General features: G+C 42.7%; 1 protein-coding gene across 1 annotated transcript in view; it reads right to left on the bottom strand.

Moving 5' to 3' along the window:
• VPS8 (VPS8 subunit of CORVET complex) overlaps window positions 1–21,244 on the bottom strand; it is a 170,889-nt gene that overhangs the window by 49,983 nt on the left and 99,662 nt on the right. The window contains exons 27-33 of the mRNA XM_073646517.1: window positions 19,937–20,056; window positions 10,894–10,965; window positions 8,245–8,364; window positions 8,014–8,070; window positions 5,706–5,788; window positions 4,414–4,498; window positions 569–667 (exon numbers count right to left, since the gene is read on the bottom strand). Of these exons, the coding sequence (XP_073502618.1) occupies window positions 569–667; window positions 4,414–4,498; window positions 5,706–5,788; window positions 8,014–8,070; window positions 8,245–8,364; window positions 10,894–10,965; window positions 19,937–20,056 (636 nt within the window). The remainder of the gene's footprint in view (window positions 1–568; window positions 668–4,413; window positions 4,499–5,705; window positions 5,789–8,013; window positions 8,071–8,244; window positions 8,365–10,893; window positions 10,966–19,936; window positions 20,057–21,244) is intronic.

The following is a 21,244-nucleotide window of genomic DNA, read 5'->3' as shown; positions in this document are numbered from 1 at the left end:
AGTAAATTATATTTATTTATTGCTAGTGTGGGAGGAGGGTCCGCTGCATCAGACTAAAACTCTACAGCACTAACAGGTGATAACCAGAGTTGGGCCGGACCTAGTTGGCCACGCTGGACCTCACCAGAATTGCACCAATCTCAATTCCTATAAGGATGTGTAAATACTAAATATGTAACTACATATCGAAAAAAGTACTTTATCTTTAGTTTAGTTCTTATAGTAAGTTTTGTCATCTCTACAGTATATATGCTAATGTTATATACTGTGTCCTTAGATATGTAAAGTGTGTATAGAAACACCTGTATAAAATGCAGCTATGCAACCAGCACCATTACCATTGGTCTGCATATCATTTGAGAGTATTTTTTGTTTTTATGTGAATTAGGTCCTAGATTAAGTGTCATTAAATGCCTAAAGTAGTATTACAAATACGAGTGTATCTAGTATTCCAAACCTTGACAATGTTAAAATTAGAATAAAAAGGTAGGAAAGGAAAGGGAGGCTCTCATAGAATAAGGCAAACGTTAGATCATGAGGACAGACATCTTTTTCCAGATTGGCTTACCTCCATGTGTCCCATTGCCTTATCCCATGTCGACTGCTTCTCCTCAGGACTGTATCCAGGAATTGACAAGATATTATGAATGTAATTAAAAACTTCTTGCTGGTAGAGAAAAAAATTATTTGATGAGTATGAATGCAAAAAAAAATGCAAAGCTTTATACCAAAACTGTCCAAAAGTTGTAAGCCAACGAGATAATGAGTTGTGGGTTTGCTGTACAATCATGTGTATTCTTTCATATGAACAAATCATCATATATGTTCCTGGAGAAACACAGATGACATTCTAGCAATGCTGATTGCTTTCTTAGTACTGCTACTTATATATTCTAGCAATGTCCACTTCATCTCCGCTAAGATTTATCCATGGCACCCACTGACCGTGAGGGTCAACCTTGATGTCCCAGAAGAAAGCCGCGCTGAGGCGACAGGAGGCAAAGTGTCCCAGAGCTACCGGAGCAGCAGCGAGACCTTGTCTGGCAATCAGCAGAGCTCTCAGACCTCCGTCACTTGGACACCAAGGGACAGACATAGGCAGAAAAGGGCCCCTGTGCAAGACCAGAATATGGGCCCTCTGAAGTCCAGCCTCAATCAATGGCATATAGGCCATCAATGTCTTCCCTTGAACAGCCCGCTGTAAAGCAAAAATTGGCCATACACAGGCTATAACTATATGTTAAGCACTCATTCCACTGAGTACTATATTCCCCCACATCCCCTGTCTGAGACTGCAAGCTTAAAGAGGTATAAGCCATTTCCAGATACCTCTGGCAGCACTTATCTTTGGGCAACATTGATCACCACAATGAAATCCAGCATGTCTGATACTCGGTTATCAGCTCCACCAACATTTATCTAAGGTATATGGCCAATGTTAGCCGCACCATCGGGAAGTCTATAAAAATATGTAAGAGAATCCCTTGGAGAAGTTGGCCACTTTCTCTGGTTATTGCAGGTTTCCTCACAGCTTGATTAGCCTTCTCCTGTCCATAAAATGGCCAATAATGGAGGAACATGTGAGGTGATGGAGCAGCTTTCCCATGTGATGCGTTTTACAACTGAAGGAGACAGATGGACCGGTCTGGTCACATTCTCCTCCACCAGCTGCCATTGTATGGACTGACATGCTGTGAGGAAAGCTGCGCTAGCCTATAAAGGGGTTGTCCAGGCTTCTAATATTAATGACCCATCCACAGAATAAGTCATCAAGATCAGATCAGTGGGGGCCAACAACCCCAGCGATCTGCCGTTATTAGCTCCGGGAAAGGTTGGATATAAACATTGAACGGAGAAGAGCAGCACCAAGGGGGAAGGATACCAAATCTGATATGGATGACCTATCCTAGGGATAGATCATCAGTATTTAGATGACTGGACAATCCCTTTAACTTATAGTTTCCTAATAAATTGCTACTTATTATCATGGTATACAGTTGTTATCGTCACATTTAAATCACTGAACAGAAGGACCAACCAGGAAATTCACATTCCCAGTGGTTTGCCTAGGAGTTCATCAGAATTGGGCTTCTTATTGCACTTTTTTGCTGATGCATTCTCTAGATATGCAGCTCTCTAATATATTATTCTAAAAGTATAAACCATAATCAGTCCTAGCTATTGTTGAGCGAGCATGCTCATTTAACCCTTTAAACGAGCACGCTCGGGTACTTGCCGAGCATTTGCGGCATGGTCGGCATCGATGAAAGTGTCGCCGTGGTTGATTGTGACACATCGGTCATACACCTGTGACACATGTAGGGATTGCCTGATAAACAGGCAATCCCTACATGTGTCACAGGCGTATTACAGATTAGAAAAATGGAGCAAGTGATCTACTGTGTAGTGCAAGTAAAATTAGACATCACAGACCAAACCTAAGGTGTTAAACAGTGTCTACACAAACCAAAAGGAGGCATTTGCACGAAACTGGGTTCCAAGTTCAGCTAAAAGGTGTTCCATTGGCCTCACGCCACCAATCTCAGCAGATACCGTCGTGCAGAGCAAAACGGTAACAGACTGGAAGGGAGGTCTATTCTCTTCAGTGAGAAGTCCCACTTTTATCTTGGACACAATGATAGCTGGAGATTGGTCTGGAGACCATGGGAGCAACGCCATGAAGAGGCCTTCACAAGGGAACGCCTCTCCAGTTCTCATCCTGGGATTATGATGTGGGTGGCAAAATGTACGGTAGCAGACCTCTCTACTTTTCATTCCAGGTACGCTAACAGCTCGGCATCACATTGATTTGGTCATGGAACCAGTGGTTTGGCCATTTATCCAAAGTGCCTAGCAGCATTTTTTCAATGCCACAACACCAGGCTGCATGTTGCTGATGTTACTGTGAGCAGCCTGCTTGGTGTAAACTTCCTAAAGACTTGTCTCCCATTGAGCACATCTGCGAACTCCATTGGTCAGCAACAGCAAAGGGAGCTGCCAGCATCGGATCTTGATGATTTTCCCAAGTGCCTTCAGTGTGGCAGAACATTCCTCAGACAACCATTAATAATATCACTGATAACAGCTAGGGCATGTAAAGGTGTGTATTTCCGCATGTGGCGCTCATACTTGATACTGAATAAATTAAGATGTTTTGAAAATTTTGTTTGCATTTTTTCATCATTTGCATATCATTAACATATCTATCATCCCATGATTTCCATAATCCCATGACTTTTAGTCTTTGATGCTGCAATTTCAATGTTATGTATATACTCCACATGTCTACTAAAAACAAAAACTTCTATTAGAAGAAGCCAACAAATATTTTGCAATTCACAATACCCCTGGACTATGTAATTGTAATGAAAGGCATAAAATTTCTGTAAGGGCGGTTTCACACATCCGTATATTTCCGGTACCGGAAAAACTGGTACCGGAGATAGCCGTGTCCCTTGTGTGTCACACGTGTGCAACCGTGTTCTGCATCAGGATCACACGTCCCGGCACCTGGGATCAGTGTACAGTTAGCTCTGTTCCCAAGCGCCGGGTGCTGAATGCTGCCCTCATCATTGTCCCTTGCTCGCGCTGTGATCAGCATGAGCAAGAGAATGTTGGAAGTAGTAGTATCTGCTCCCACAGTGTCCCTGTGTAAAAATAAGAATAAAATAAAATCCTTATACTCACCTGTCTGGAGATGTCCCCTGCTGTAGAGGAGCCGGGGAGAATGAGCCGCTGCAGGGAGCGGGGCCCGGAGCTGCTCTGAGCTCAGGAGCGGTGTCCTGTCACTCCGTAAGCTCCGCTCAGTGCAGGGCCCCGCTTGCTGGAGCCCTCAGTGAGTGACAGGACACTGTTCCTGAGCTCAGCTCCGATGCCCTCTCGCTGGAGCAGCTCATTCTCCCCGGCTTCAGCGGTCAGAGGATTACAGCGGGGGACATCTCTGGACAGGCGAGTATAAGGATTTTATTATTTTATTCTTATTTTTACACAGCGACACTGCAGAAGCAGCCTACTACTACTCCCAACATGGTCTCTTGCTCGTGTCGATCACAACGCGAGCAAGGAACAATTATGAGAGCAGTGTTCAGCAGCCGACGCTTGGGAACAGCGCTAACTGTACACCGATTCCCAGGCGGAGGTACGTGTCACACTGATGACATCTGTGTTCATCGTGAGACATTTTGCGGACCGTGCATCCGGAAAAAAATAGACATGTCAGCGTGTGTAGCACACGGACACACGGTCCGTGGAAACACACTGACATGTGCGCAGACCCATAGATTTGAATGGGTCTATGTGTGTCAGTGTCTCCAGTACGTGTGGAAACTGTCACCACACATACCGGATACACTGACGTGTCAAACAGCCCTTATACTGAGCAATGGAAAATAGATAAGAATATTTCCACAATACCTTTCTCATGGGATCTTGCAAATAACATTCTATGATTTTATCGTATAGGTGCTTTCTTTCATACATAAACTCACAGATCTGGTAACTAGACACAAAACAGAGAAAAAAAGACAATTATTTATCACATAAATGCAGTTGATATGTTACACGTGCTTCATCTAAAAAATAAATGATATCAGGAAATGCTGTGCAGACCTTTGCAACCATTGATACCTGTCGGCAGAGTAACTGTAGACACAAAAGGGTTCGTTCTATTAGAAGCTTTGGAATAATAAAATAAAAAAAGATTGCAAAAGGTGTAAACAATTTTTTAAAAAGGGAGACAAGACAGCAAGACAGCTTTGCCAGTGACTTTTGCAGTGATTTATGACCTGTGCAGACAAAATTGACCTCATGTTTATACATAGAGCTTAGAAGGATTCAGCTAGTCAGTTTTTAATCATGTGATGTCATAATTTTTTTTTCCATTAGGTCTATCTGGGTAGAAAGACCTAATGGAAAAGAGAAGAATTAGGACATCACGTGATTAAAAACTGACTAGCTGAATCCTTCTAAGCTCTATGTATAAACATGAGGTCAATTTTGTCTGCACAGGTCATAAATCACTGCAAAAGTCCCTGGTAGGGGGGAGGATGAGAAGCTGGGTCAGGAGTTGAAGGGAATGATTAAAGCAGGGACAAGAGACTTCCTGTTTCTACATAGAGAAAAGAGAAAAATTAGCTTGGCAGAAAGGCAAAATGAGCAATTGTAAGTACACAGTGCTATATAATATGATGACTGCAATATATTAAGATGATAGAAACTGATGAGAGTGCTTCTTTCAATTTTACAATATATATTCGAGAAAAAAAAATTCTAGTAGACCCCCGGCTCTAAACTAGATCATCTGAAGTCAGCATCAAAGTTTATGATCATACACAGACCTGAAATCTTTTCAAACACATATCTGCTGCTGTCATTGGGAAAATTAGGGTATACGTCAACTGTACGAGTAAATTAGGTGTTCTACGCCTTTGAAATTCACGGTGCAAGAACGGACTGCTTCGTCTGGACAGTCTGAAGGTCTACTGACCCAAACGCAAAAGTTTCGTATTTGCTTACAAGGCTGCAGAGTTTGGGTCAGAAGACCACAGCATGGTCTGGTTACAGCAGACCATACTCAGAGTCTGAATGTCAGATGTGTCAATTCAGCCTGAATAGTAAAAACGGCTCATGATGATAATAATTCTCTATCGTATAGTATAACAGCCAGCAATTGCTTCAATAAAATCATAGAAAATAAAGCATCTTACAACTGTGCTCTTTCTGCCAGGTGGATCAGTCTGTTCTCTTCAAACTGAACAATTCCTCCAGCCTGGAGCAGCTCCAGGAGAACCTAAAACAGAAGCCATCAAAATCACAGAAGGAGGTTTGCATGGTACAAGATCACTGCGCGGAAAGCCCCAGGTAGTCCGGAAGCATTTATGATTCCTTCTGAACTCACTTGAGGTGCAATGTATCGGCAGAGGTACTATTACCGAATATAAAACAAATTTCTATATCCTCTTATACACTGACTTACAGAGGTTCCTGGCAACTAATTAGGAGGTCAGACAGTTCACTGCTTGTAAGCCTGGAATTTATATGCTGTGATTTTTATAATGCCCAAATCATCTGCGGCACAGTGCGGAGACTATAAACCCTAACATCTGTCACTGCTGCCAACGGGATTCTGATCTTTCCATCTCAAGCATAGAAAGTATGAGGCACGGAGAACTTGCAGGCTCCAACCAGATGTCGCACCAGTAGGCATTTAACCCTAGATTCTGCAAAGTGACAGCGCTAAGTGCACAACGTATGGGACCGGTTGAGTTAGCTGCCAGCTCCAGGAGCAGACACTGCCAAAATAGATCGTTTAATAGACCTTGGTGCATCTGACAAATACCAACAAATGTGAGTGTCTAAGGTGCCTGTACTACATCCTGAATGCTGAATATTGCCTGGTACTTGCTGCCCGTCACTGGAGAGGACATTAAAAGTGTTGAGGCTAACAGTGTGGCATCATATAAAATACGAGCCACGTACCTTTCTTACACGTTTTGAGCTGAAACACCAAGCTCTTAATCACAGACCAAGGCAGATTCATCAGGTCACATCGGACATGTCGCACTGTGCCTCTTATTTTAGAGCTGACTATGTGGAAAATAGCAATACCTCTCCTAACAGAAGGACAAAAAAAATGGAGAACAGGAAGAAAGCATGCCCTCAAGTCCACGTTATCCACCGTCATTAATAGCTTGTCATGTAAAATTTATTTCTCAGGAACAGCCAATGGTTTTATCAGAAGGGCTCTCTTTGCCCCTACTAATGGATGGGATCGCACTACTACCTATAGATGAGTTGTGCTCCTACTAAACATTTTGATTTGTATAAAACAATGTTGGATGTTAATAATTTTGCCCGTAATATTACAGTTCGCCGCCATTTTCCAAACATGGACAAGGCAACCTCTGATATAGCTGATCAATCTTTACCAAACCGTCATTTATATGTATCTAACCTTTCCTTTTATGAACCAGATATTGCTTTTACATTACAGTACACTGGGGCTGAGGTTGTAATAATGGCAGTATTAGCACACTGCTTGGTTTTATTACAAAAAATCCGATTTCTATCCGATGGAATCACAGCCTCATTGCCGGGATATTTTCCAGGAATCGGACCGCAACCTTCTCACTATTAATGCCAACAGATTCTTGGGCAAAGATAATTTAAGCCGGGGGGAGAGAGACGCGCTGAGGTCCCTGGAGGTTATGCCAGATATTATTATTGGACAGGCTGATACAGAAGGGGCCGTGGTTGTACTGGATAGAGAAATCTACAAACAAAACTGAGCTTTACTATCAGACTCAGAGATACATTCATCTATCATCCAATCCTTTAGCAGAATTCAACGAATAACTTCAATAATGTATCGCTGAGGTGGTCTCTATGGATCTATTAAAGAGGACCTGTCACCAGGTTAAAAGACCAGTTTGTGCTCTTATTAGTTTATTCCTGCTGCTCCATTGAGTATTTCATTTTTATTGATTTGTTTGTTTTTTAAATCTGCCATACTGTCCCAGTGATCTGGGCCTTTTCACTTGGTGTTATTTTTCTTATAGTCCTCACCAAGGAGACAGTGATCAATAAGGGTAGATCTGCAGTACCCTGAGCAGTCACTATACAATTGGTGGCGCTATGCTGTTCCGCTCTGCAAACTGAGTACAACCTACTGGCACCAGGAAAAGCTGCTCAGCACGGGTGTCGCACCCCCACCGATCTGGTAATGATGGCCTATCTTAAGGATAGGCCATCAATATAAAAGTACTGAATAACCCCTTTAAAAGCAATATCCCAAAACTATATCGTAATCCTGTGTCCAAAGCAGCATTGGAGGCGGGGGTGCACTATGTTCCACCCTGTGCCACCACGCTAGGTCAAGGTTATCGCCTTCTGTTTTTGTTGGGAAACAGTCAGGGGTTCCTACCTGGCTACAAGACAAGGGCAGCTTTAAATGGGGTCACACACAATGTCTTTGTTGCAAATCCATGTTTATCTCAGTTTTATGTCTCGGCATACCTGTTGTCTTTCTGAATGTCTGGAATCATCATCTGGACTGCACAGAAACTCCAGAACCTATGAAAAATCAATCACCAGAATCCATATTAAAGGAATCCTGATAAAGTATTTCTATGTTCTTTGTAGGGTCCAGATAGTGACCCCAGGTGATGAAGTAATTTACAATAAAAATTTAAACAATAGATAACCTTTTGATGATACATCCACCTCAAAATAAACTTTTATTCTTACCTGATCAAATAGTACTCGGTTAACAAAAAGTGTATTGTCTGGTTTGGCAAGTTGGCGAGCCAAGAACGTGAAGAGGCAACCGACCTGGGAAGGGGTAAAATCGGAGTTCTCAACCATAACCTGTAGGAGAGAAAACACAACATTGAAACTTCACCAAAAACTTTTTTGCTTCCTCTCCTGCCCAGGAGATGTGGTATGATCAGACCATGTTCCTGTACGGTCAGACACAGCCATTACACAGTACACAGCAGGGGCACATTTATAAGATTATCTCAGCACAGGAACATTTTATTTAATCACATCCAGTTGTCGAAGTTATTATTATTCCAAGATCTAGTGAATAAAATGAAGTGTTGTTCGTGGGAAAACCCCTTTAAATGTAGATAGTAGAAAGGTGATTATGCTGAATAAAATAGTATCACTTCAAAAACATATATAGCAATGAAATACATATACAATGGGGTATAGCTATATTTGGCCTAGCCTAGAAAAATGCTACATTTTTTTTAAGCAATATTAAATATATGTATATCTATAAATGTTATGTTAGGATTTATAATGCATGTTATGACCAGGGAGTTCAAAGGCTCGAAACGCGTAATAACTTCCATTTCTTATAGTCTTTTTGCCTAATCTTTTTATGGAATAGACTCTGATGAATATGTGTTAACGATTTTGGAATAAACATTTACTCACGTGTGCTGGTTTCCCTACAGATTGCAGGGTATCCTTCTCAGCTTTTTGTCAGAAGTCCCTTACGCCTCATTTAGACGTCCGTTTTTACACGTACGTGTTCTACAGAACATGTGCCCATTATAGTGTATGGGGCTGTTCATATATCAGTGGGTTTTTTCCAAGTCATGGATCCAATTTACCAACACAAGTCTATGGATCAGTGAAAATCACGGATAGCGCACGGATTCCATCCATGTGCGATCAGTGTGTTGTTCGTTATTAAAGGAGTTGGCCACTACTTTTTATGATTGCCCCAATTGATGGACCCTGTGCCCCTAAGTGTTTTTCTAATTACCTCCCTCTGCCTTTTCTGCCTGTGAGCGGAGCTACCGCTGGCCGCTCACAGGCATCCCATGAACCCCCGCTGACGTCACAACAAGTGAGGCGTGACATCAGTGACACGGTCCCCGTGGTGGCTGCCGGGTTGTGGGCAGGGTTACCCCGCGTGTCACGCCCAGCATCCACCGCGCGCTTTCCCAAGGAATGAGGAGAGCGCGCGGTGGATGCTGGGTGTGACGCATGGGGTAACCCTGCCCACATCCCAGCATTCACCATGGAACGCAGAAGAGAGACCCCCGGCGGCATCCGGAACTTGACGCGACATGAGCGGATGTCAGAGCCGGGGGTCACGTGATGCCTGTGAGCGGCCACTGACAGTGCCACTCACTGGCAAGAGGAACAGCAGGAGGCAATTATAAAAACACTTAGGGGCACAGGGTCCATCAATTGGGGCAATCATAAAAAGTAGTGGCCAACTTCGTTAACATTGTAAGGGGCAGGAGAAGCTTTGAACAGACGTGAAAAAACACTCATGAAACACGGATGGTCAAAATTGACATGGCCCAAACACTGATGAAACTCTGATCCAAAACACTGATATGCGATAAAACGCGATACTAGATGCATACCCGAGCACCCTAGGCAAACTTGAGAAACGTGTACTTACGCTCATCACTAATAGATCATCAATGTTTCAGTCCTGGACAACCCCTTTAAAAGGGTGTCTATGGACCACAATGCCATGCCATGCTGACTGAGTCTCCTGACCAGATCTTACACCCTCATAGACAAATATAAAGCTGCAATTTCTGGTTGGGAAACCCCAGGGCAGTCCAGGCATTGGGGGTCAGTATGCAGACAGTGAAATCCACCAGTGTGAACTCGGATTAAACGGCAAGTCCGGCGTCACACTACCATACAACACGGCTCAGTGCTATGTGATAAAACCGCATAGTACTCGGCCCAGTGTTATCCTGGGGGGCAGCTCAGATCTGCGATTATTTTCTCACGCCGATTCGGCATCAGAGAACAATCGCATCATGCTGCGTTTTGCAGCGAGACTCAGTTCACTCACACCCATACAAGTCTATGGGTGCGTGTGAAACATTGGACTGCACTCGCATGTCATCCCAGTGCAGTCCGATATACGCAGAGTCATGCCATGGAGATGGAGAAATTACTTTCTCCATCTCCCTGCAGCTGTGCTGTGATTCTCTCATGCTAGAGGATCGAAGCACAGTAGTATGACACTTGGATCACGCTCACCGCAGAGCTGGAGCCAAGTGTCATTAGCATATCACATCCCATGCTCTCACATTGGATGTCATAAGCTAGTGGGACTCCTACCTAAAAAGAAAAGTCAATGAAACTGGGAGAAGATGCTATCTTGGGAATCACCCTACATTTCTATAGGATGCATGTGGCCAATCTTGCTGGTAACAGGTGAAGTATGCATAAGAAGGGAAAAGTGTAACCATACATATCCGGATGGTAGAAATTAACAATGAATTGTGTAGCATTAGATTCTCGGCCAAAAAAATTTGTGGTAATGTTACAGGACCCATCCTTTGAGGAACCTAGTGACGTTCGTTTAGAAGAGGCCCATGTAGAAGACTCCTACTACCATTCTCATACCTTCAGCAGGATGTCCACTATCCTCTGTTGGTGCTCCACAGCTTGTTTATCATTGGTAAAATCTTCAAATGTCTAAAAAACACAAAAATAACCTTCAGCACATGTGTTCGCATGTCTGCGTTATCTACATCACTTCTCACTAACATTGCAAATCTGCTGCAGAGGAGTGAAGAAAGTCTAATGAATGCTGCGTGAAGAATCCTCCCCCGACTTATCCCATGCAGATCATTCATCCCCGTTATGCACAGATTATATTAGTGGTTAACTGAGGCTTAACCAAGCACTCATACAATCCTTACCATCCATCACAGATATAAGGATAGCCATCACCCAAATATACTGAAATACAAAGTTACTCCTCTATTCCTTGTCATTGCAATAAAACAGAAAGGGCATAATACCCAATGGCCATTTCTTTAGAAACACCTGGCCTTTCACTTTACTCTACGGAAATTAGACATTTCAAGAAATCAAGTTATCCAATATGAGAGAGTTCAAATGAGGCAAAAACTGTCACGCTTATGGGTTTTAGTTGTGCAACAGTGTGGAGAAAATACATAAAAAATGGTGTGATTGAAGAAAAACATCCAGAGAAAGTGAATCCTGTGGACGTAAACTACTTGTTAGTGTGCTTGGATAGAAGACTAGAGGGGTTCGGTTATCGTACAATACGCCATTCAATACCATAATCCCGGGAATAGGACTGGTATGACGTTCCCTCGTGAAGGACTCTTCATGGCTTTGGTGGACTCTAGACCAATTTCCAGATATTGTTGCGTCCAAGACAAAAGCAAGACTCATTGTGAAGAGGTAGACCTCCATTACAGTCTTGCTCTGCATCATGATAGCCTTTGAGAGGTGTGGCATAAGGTCAATGAGAAAACCTTCACGAAGGAATGTCACACCGGCCCTACTCATAGAAATAGATTTTGGGGTGGCATGATGTACTGTAGCCGGACCCCTCTAGTTTTCATTGCAGGTGCACTAACACCTCAGCATTACGTTGATTTTGTGGTACCAGTGGTATGGCCATTGCTTCAAAATTTCTCAGGAACCATTTTTCAACAACACAACACCAGGCTGTATGTTGCTCATGTGACTGAGCAGCCTGCAGGGCCTCAATGTGCTACCATGGCCTGCATTGTCTCCAAACTTGTCTCCCATTGAACATATCATTGGTTGACAAATCCACAAGGGAGCTGCCAGCAGCAGATCTTGATGAATTGCATACCCAAATGCATTCAATGTGGCAGAACAGTCCTCAGACAACCATTAATAACCTCAGTGATGGCAGTCAAGGCATGCAAGTGTGCGGATTTATGCGTGTGGCGCTCACTCAATACGGAATAAAACAAAATTGTTTCATTGAAACCGATATTTTTAATTCATATGCGATGTGCAGATAAATGGCAGGGTAAGAGTTAAATCAGATGGTAAAGTTCTGACATTATGGACTTTGAAGCCCACCGAATCCTGGAATGCATTCATTTAATTATTGATCCCTAATCCTACACCATACTTCCAGTGTTGTACGTATGAGAGCTACAATGTGATAATCTGGTGCACAACAGTGTATTGTCCCATGTAGCACACACCTATATAGTGGCGTAGCATAAAAGGCAATTATAACACTGCATTTGTGAGAATAGCTAGCTGTGCTTCCTATAAAGTCCTATATGGATTCTCAGCAAGTGTAATAATAATGAATGTGCCTATATGTATACAGAGCTGATTACTTGATCGGTGGACATACTGGACAGACACATGGCACTTTGCCTGCCAGCTTTCCACAAGCCTAATCATCTGATGTCTTCCAACAACTTAATTATTATTCCCTGTTCTGTTCCCAGATTATGAGCTTGGAGGGAGTTGAATAAACCTCATTTAATTTTGCTCGAGTCTCCCGAGGACTACGCTTCAGAAAGAGAGACTTCAGAGGGGAGAGAGACGCTTGGATTAAATGTCCTCCCTTTGAACTAAAGCCAAGTCGTGGTGTTGATAATAAGCAAGCGTTCCCCAAGCAGATGAAAGCCGAGCATTGGGGGGGCGAGGAGGGGACAGGCGTCCCGCCTGCACAGGAAGAAAAAAAGATAGTCATATTCAGTATAAAAAGGACAAAACGGTGACAATCCTGATACAAGCTGATAAGTGTACAAACACCAGCACATGATGGATCCCGTACACCTGAACTTTAGATATCTGATCATGGTATATAGAAACCTCGACATTTTCTAAAGGTTCCTTTATAAAGCTGGAAAATGAAAAAGGAACGACGAGCAATCATACAAGTAGAAACCGCTCCGTTCAGCATCAGAATGTGCAGCATTTTGCTTTACATTTTGCACTGATTTAACCTGCTGAATCGCTGAGGGTGAATGTGTCAGGAAGATGCGACATTAGCAAAATAATAGGAAAGAAGAAGCCAAGCAGAAAATACAAGACATTATCTGAAATCCGTACAGATTGCTTGTGTTATGATAGAATAGGGTGGTTAAAGCCGCATTCACAAGAATAGTGCTGTCATTTCTTGCAATCCAACATGTCTAAACGTGGCCAAAGAAAGATGAAAACCAATGTCTGATTAATTGAAAAAGTATTTGGGTCTCCATTATCAGTCATGAAGTAGGTAGGTGACAATCGATAGATCAGTGTGGGTTCCTTTGCCTGGTCCTCCGCTGATCACTATTACGTGCGTCTCACGGTCTCCTCTCGGCATGAGACCTCCAGCCAGGAGGGAAAGGATGGAGAGATTGGGCGAAACAGCGACCAGCCGCTCTTTTCACTGCAAGACAATCGTGAACGAGCACTGTTAAAAAGGCTTGTTTCATGATTATCTTAAAGTGTAAACAGGCTGCCGATCACCCGATGAACAAGGAAAACACTCGATCGGGTGAACTGATCTTTAATGCAGCATCACTCTCGGTGGTGTAAACAGGACTCGCATTGCCAAGAACAATGGCAGCCGCTGTGCACTGAGTGATGTAGTACAGATCACAGTGAGCATTGCTGCTTGTGTAAACAGGCATTCATACTGATGATCTATAAAAGTTAACGATCGGCGGTCAATCATTCTGCAGACCGGTCGGTGCAAACGGATAAAGTGCCATTGATATTAGATAAAGTAGCAGGAGACATGTCCAATCAGCCAGTCTATTTCGCCTCTTTTCTGTAGCCCCCAGTACTGGTGATCAATGAGGGTCTGAGTGGTAGGACACCCACCCAGCTAACCTCTATCCACCAATCAGCAGGCCATAAACCCCTGTAACCTTCCAGTAAGGTAAAAAATATAAATCTAGTAGAATGTCAAACAGTGAATCTGTAAGAGCTTGTTCACACGTACCATTTTTGCTACAGCGTTTTACAGTAGCAGCAAAACAAATTAGATTTCTAAAATCTCATTCAGTGCTTTTTTTCCTTGCATGTTTTGAGCTGTGGTGTGTAGTTTAATTTTTATTTTTTTTTTTAACTGCAGCATATCAATTATTTTAGCGTTTTTTGCTAGCTACGTTTTTATTAACCCATTCAATTAAATGTAGCAAAACCACAAAAAAAAAAAATGCATGAAAAATGGCCGTAATGTATGCAGTGTTTTTCCAGCTAACACTCTTATGAAAAAAAGACCCTGCAAAAAAGCACTGTGTGAACACTATAAAAATTAAATTTGAAGTGGATTTCGCACAAAACTTTCCGAAAAGTGACATCTGCAGCACAAACATGGACGAAATCTGGACATACTGAGCAATTTTCAGATTTAACCGTTTACTAGAGGTCATTCGTATAAATTTACCACAGCGGCCCTATTGTTGCATTACCACATTGTCGTCAGATGTTTCTTTAACAGAAGCATAAAAATGCACAGCAATGGCAGCAACACACTATTGTGCGCCAGCGTCATACCTGCAGGCACCACAAGTAACTCACACCATACAGTGCCTACACGTAGTATTCAACCCCCTGCAGATTTAGCTGGTTTGATAAGATGCAAATAAGTTAGAGCCTTCAAACTGCAAACAAGAGTAGGTTTTATGAACAGAAGCATAAATCTTACAAACCAAAAAGTTATGTTGCTCAGTTGAATTTTATTAAATTTTAAACATAAAAGCGTGGGTCAATTATTATACAACCCCTATGTTTAATATTTTGTGGAATAACCCTTGTTTGCAATTACAGCTAATAATCGTCTTTTATAAGACCTGATCAGGCTGGCACAGGTCTGTGGAGTTATCTTGGCCCACTCCTCCATGCAGATCTTCTCCAAGTTATCTATGTTCTTTGGGTGTCTCATGTGGACTTTATTCTTGAGCTCCTTCCACAAGTTTTCAATTGGGTTAAGGTCAGGAGACTGACTAGGCCACTCCAACACCTTGACTTTTTCCCTCTTGAACCAGGCCTTGGTTTTCTTGGCTGTGTGCTTTGGGTCGTTGTCTTGTTGGAAGATGAAATTACGACCCATCTTAAGATCCTTGATGGAGGAGCGGAGGTTCTTGGCCAAAATCTCCAGGTAGGCCGTGCTATCCATCTTCCCATGGATGCGGACCAGATGGCCAGGCCCCTTGGCAGAGAAACAGCCCCACAGCATGATGCTGCCACCACCATGCTTGACTGTAGGGATGGTATTCTTGGGGTCGTATGCAGTGCCATCCAGTCTCCAAACGTCACGTGTGTGGTTGGCACCAAAGATCTCGATCTTGGTCTCATCAGACCATAGAACCTTGAACCAGTCTGTCTCAGAGTCCTTCAAGTGATCATGAGCAAACTGAAGACGAGCCTTGACATGACGCTTTGAAAGTAAAAGGTACCTTACGGGCTCGTCTGGAACGGAGACCATTGCGGTGGAGTACGTTACTTATGGTATTGACTGAAACCAATGTCCCCACTGCCATGAGATCCTCCCGGAGCTCCTTCCTTGTTGTCCTTGGGTTAGCCTTGACTCTTCGGACAAGCCTGGCCTCGGCACGGGAGGACACTTTCAAAGGCTATCCTGGCCGTGGAAGGCTAACAGTAGTTCCATAAGCCTTCCACTTACGGATGATGCTCCAACAGTGGAGACAGGTAGGCCCAACTCCTTGGAAAGGGTTTTGTACCCCTTGCCAGCCTTGTGACCCTCCACGATCTGGTCTCTGATGGCCTTGGAATGCTCCTTTGTCTTTCCCATGTTGACCAATGTCTGAGTGCTGTTCACAAGTTTGGGGAGGGTCTTAAATAGTCAGAAAAGGCTGGCAAAAGAGATCTTTAATCCACACATGTGAAGCTCATTATTCTTGGTGCCTGAACTACTTCTTAATACTTTAGGAGGACCAAACAGAATTCTTGTGGTTTGAGGGGTTGAATAATAAATGACACTCTGAATTAACTTTTAACGTTTTAAAAAAAAAAAAAAAAAAAATTTGCTGCAGTGCATTTCCCACTTCCAGGCTGATCTACAGTACAAATGTCACAATGCCAAGTTAATTCCGCATGTGTCAACCAGCTAAATCTGCAGGGGGTTAAATACTACTTGTAGGCACTGTATATATGTAGATCACTCCCTACATTTTGCAACACAGCTCCCGGGTAAGACGCCCGACGCTGGCTGTGGCTTCAGAATGGCGGTGGTGACAGAGTGATGTATAACGCACAAATGCAGCATTTTCAGCAAAATCCATACAATTATCTGGGTATTTTTTCTCATCTTTCCAAGTCAGCAGCTGGAACGTCCCAAAACCAAAGATGAACAGCAAGAAATATTGTCACACACTATAACTGGCTCATTAAAAAGAGAAAACATTCAGCAACACCGGAGCAAAAATATGTCATAGTGTCACCGTATACTGATAATGTAAGCGCCAAAACTTCTTCACAACCAGGGGAGAAGAAAAGCGAGAAGACGTAGCGATGGTGCGGCTGTCTGACAAGGATACGTCAGCTGCTGCAGAAGTTCTTGTGTCTGTAACAACCAAGGACCTCTCCCTTTACAGAGCAAATACATCTGCAGGTTATACTACACGCTAACGTGCTACCCACAGATTATACTACATGCTAACGTGCTACCCACAGATTATACTACACGCTAATGTGCTACCCACAAATTATACTACACGGTAATGTGCTACCCACAAATTATACTACACGGTAATGTGCTACCCACAAATTATACTACACGGTAATGTGCTACCCACAGATTATACTACACGGTAATTTACTACTGTGCTACCCACAGATTATACTACACGGTAATGTACTACCCACAGATTATACTACACAGTAATGTACTACCCACGGATTATACTACACAGTAATGTACTACCCACATATTATACTACACAGTAATGTACTACCCACAGATTATACTACACGGTAATGTACTACCCACAGATTATACTACACAGTAATGTAATTCTGGGCTTCCCACAGATACTACACAGTACTGTGTGACCCAAAGATTATACTACACGGTAATGTACTACTGCGGTACCTGCGGATTATACTACATGGTAATGATGGTAGTGGTTTTGGAATAGGTGACTAAAAACTCAATATCACGGCACAACTATAAGGGTCTGTACACGCATTACGGTTCTGTCGTGCTTTTTTCTGTGCAGATTTTTCACAAAACCTGCAGGGTTTCCTAATGCCAGCAAAGTGATTGAGAGTTCTGAAGAGTCATTCATTCACACGTTGCTTATTTTTTCCTTGCAGATTTGCAGCAGTTTTAAATCAGAGTTTTTGATGCAGATTTCAACCATATTAATGAGTGGGGAAAAATCTGCAACAAAAACAATTAAAAAACGCATCTATTTTACGCAGGGTTTTTTCTGCCAAGAGATGCAGAAATGGTGCAGAAAACTCTGCTGCAAATTCTTAACGTGTGCACAGACCCAAGATCCATCTTCAGTTTGGAGATCTCACATAAGCTAGGAGTGGACAGTCTACATAAAACCAATGTTCTGTGTGTTTTCTCATTAGGAGATGCTAACAAGCAGGTGAAGATAACTGCCCCTACGTAGACTGACTGTCTACAGCCCACACCAGGGACACCAAGATGGTACAATGAAAGGACAATATTTTAATATTATCTTTCCAATAATCCAATTTCAAAACACTCTGCGGATATATCTGATCGGGGAGCATAACTGTCTCTTCAAGCACCAGGATTTTCGGCTTTGGGAAAGCAAAGAAATGTAATATCAACTTCAATTTTGCAATATCATAGTTCTGTTTGGTGTGTCTAGGATGGTAAAAATATGAGCAGAAACATGATGGTCATATTATTCCACAAGTAGGTTCCTATGGCATAAGTCTGAATTATGTCCTGCAACTGTCTTTCCTTGCATATAATTAGCCATCCTCCTCTTACCTGACCAAAAGGATGGGTGAGGGGTATAGATTGGACCTTTTAAAATTTCTCTTCCAGAGACAACCAGTGTCAGACGCAGGAGATACATTGGCAAAATAACACCTTCAAGCATTAAAAAAACCTACCTAAATTCCATGAACAATATACAGTGCCGCCCCTACCAATAGTGCTGCACAACGGCATTCAGTAAGTACCATCATACAGTTCTCAAATAATGGTCAGAAAATTAATATTTTTGGTATTCACCATGCAATCTCTTTCTCATAGTCTTTATTTGGGGACACAGTAACTATGGGTTCATCTGCTACCACCTGGAGCCGACACTAACCTTAACAAAAGCACGTTGGCTCCTCCCTAGTAGACGATACGTTGCCTGCTGGCACCAATTCTCCTCAGTAAGTAAGAAAACAGTAGGAGAAGCCAAAATAACTAAAGCATAGCCACCCGAGAGAAAAACCAACATAAATGCATGCCGGACCAGGCAACCAAGAGTGGGTGCTGTGCCTCCCAAAGAAAACAGAGAGTAACCACAACACAACCCTAACTAGGCGAGTACCAAAAATCTTCATTTCTTGTTTGCTTCACTGGAGGACACAGGAACCATGGAATGTCCAAAGGCTGTCGCTGGGGTGGGAAAACGAATGCCAGTACTAAAGGAAGCACAGCAATCCCTCAGGTTACTGCCAGAGCAACTGCCGTTTATAGTACCCTTCTGAGAATACGTTCATTCCTAGATGCAAAGGTAAGAGCTCCACAAAGATGTGGACAGAAGAATAAGTAATGGCCCAGTGGAATAGAAGACACTAAGCTAAACAGAGGAGGCCTGGTGCTAGCAGGCAAGGAGGAGACAACTTTTTTGTTAATGTGTATTATTAGTGGCAGCAGACTAACCCATGGTTCCTGTGTCCCCCAATGGTGCTTTGTATGTGGAGCCCACTGCTGATGAAAGCTTTGGATGGGCTGGAACACGTCCAGTTTTAACAAATAAAAGAATAAAGTAAAACGAGTGCCGAGACTCCTTTGATATTGCCATTTAACGCATGTCATACAGTGTCTGTCGATATTTGCTGAATGTCATTAGTCCCTCAGTTATGGGAAATGTAGTCAAGAAACACATGGAGGGTAGGTCGGGATGTAAACAATTACAAAGGGCATCTAAAAAAATATAAAAGTAATGGGAGTACATGGATTCATTATAGGGACAATCAGATTGTTTTTTGTTTTGGAGGGTTTTTTTTGGGTCTGTCAAACCCCTTTAATTATACAGATGTGGTGTTTCCTAACCCAACAGATGCCACGGTGAGGCAAAATATCTTGATGTAGAAAAATGTAACTTGACACATAATCTGACATATTCAGTGGCTTATGCGGTGTTAAAGGGAACCTGAAAGATATATGCAGCCCCAACATAACCAGGCAACCAGCGGTGCGCTCCCAACACAGGCACGGAGCTCACTGGAACCCACAAAGGACTTTGATGCATTCTTCCAGAACTACATAGGAAGTGATCCTGTGTACATTGCTCCTCCAGAGAAATCGTGGATCATGAACTAGTATGCACAGTAACAAAATGGGAAATATTTAAAAACACAGAGCTGTCACGCTGAACATTCTGTCCAGAAATCAAAGACATTCACATACATAATATAAAACATTACATGTATAAAAATGGTTTCCACAATACATTAACCATTTAGTTTGTCTTACCAAAGCCAAAACGTTGAGAAATTCTCTAGTGTCAAAATGCAACAAAGTGCGAATATAGGGATACACTTCCTCATCTTGTGGGGCCTCTGGCGAGTGCAAACGGATCAAAAACTCAAAAACCTGGAGAAAAATAAAGATCAACATTAGAGTTGATGTCAATCAATTTGCAGGACCCGGACCAGCAGCCATGTCCGTAATCTGTGGTGTCTGGATGGGAGCCTCAGGAACCATCTACTACATGACGACATCGTGCCAGGCCAGCTAATAAAAAAAAGAGCAGCAGATGGCACATGTCCAACAGCCACATAATACTGCTGTGGCTGATGAATCAAGTCCTGTGAATCGATTTGCAACAACTCTTATCACCATTTATCTATCACATCACTGCATGATAATGGGAGTGCTATTTTAAAAGGAAATCTGTCAGCAGGATTTTGCTACCTCATCTGAAAGCAGCCTGATGTAGGCAAAGAGACCCTGAATCCAACAATTGATCACTTAGTTTACTGGGTGCAGCTGTTCTGAGACAGTATTTAGATTTAGCAATGCAGCAAAGCTGAGGAAGCTGCCCCCACCCACACCAGGCTCTGTATATACAATGTCCATAGAGAGGGAGGTGCAGGGCTGTGGAGCTGGTAAGCCAACCCTCTGACTCAGACTCCTCAATTTTCATTACACTGACTCAAACTTCACGACTCCGAATCACAGAGATTCATCTCAGCTAAAAGTCTAGACACTTAGATCAGGAATAGGATATTTCATAACTTGCCCAAATTCTTATGAAACACTATTTCCCACAAACTGCATTGAACTACTGTACCCAATTTATTATATATTTTAGGAGTCGGTCCATTTTATACAGACTCCACCAAAATGGGCTCCGACTCCACAGTCCTGCACAGGAGGAGGGGGGGGGGGGGGGGGGGGGGTCGGACTAGCATGCACATGGCTGCTGTGTACCAGCAATGATAAGCTCCTGATGCTAAAACAATCATTGCAGGAAAACAAAACCACTGAGCTTGATAAAAGGCATTGTTGAAATCTGTGTTTTAACCCCTGCCTCATGCAGTCTTTGGATTACATAGCAAAAATCTGCTGACAGATTCCCTTTAAAAGGGAAGAGTTGAATGCACATTCAAAAAAAGCATGAAGAAAAGGTCTCGCTTATATTTTTATTTTACCAATACATTTTTTTTTTATATATATTTTCTGGTTGTAGATTTTTATCTCCTATTTGCTGTAGATGATTATGATGGCAGGCATATTTTCTGAGCTACAGTTAACAGCATTTAGAGAGGTTTACAGCAG

This window comes from Phyllobates terribilis, unplaced genomic scaffold, assembly GCF_046119375.1.
Source record: "Phyllobates terribilis strain yellow unplaced genomic scaffold, ASM4611937v1 Scaffold_9__5_contigs__length_417890890, whole genome shotgun sequence".
NCBI lineage: Eukaryota > Metazoa > Chordata > Amphibia > Anura > Dendrobatidae > Phyllobates > Phyllobates terribilis.
Note: the sequence above shows the minus strand (reverse complement) of the source record. Positions and strands in the feature narration are given on the sequence as shown.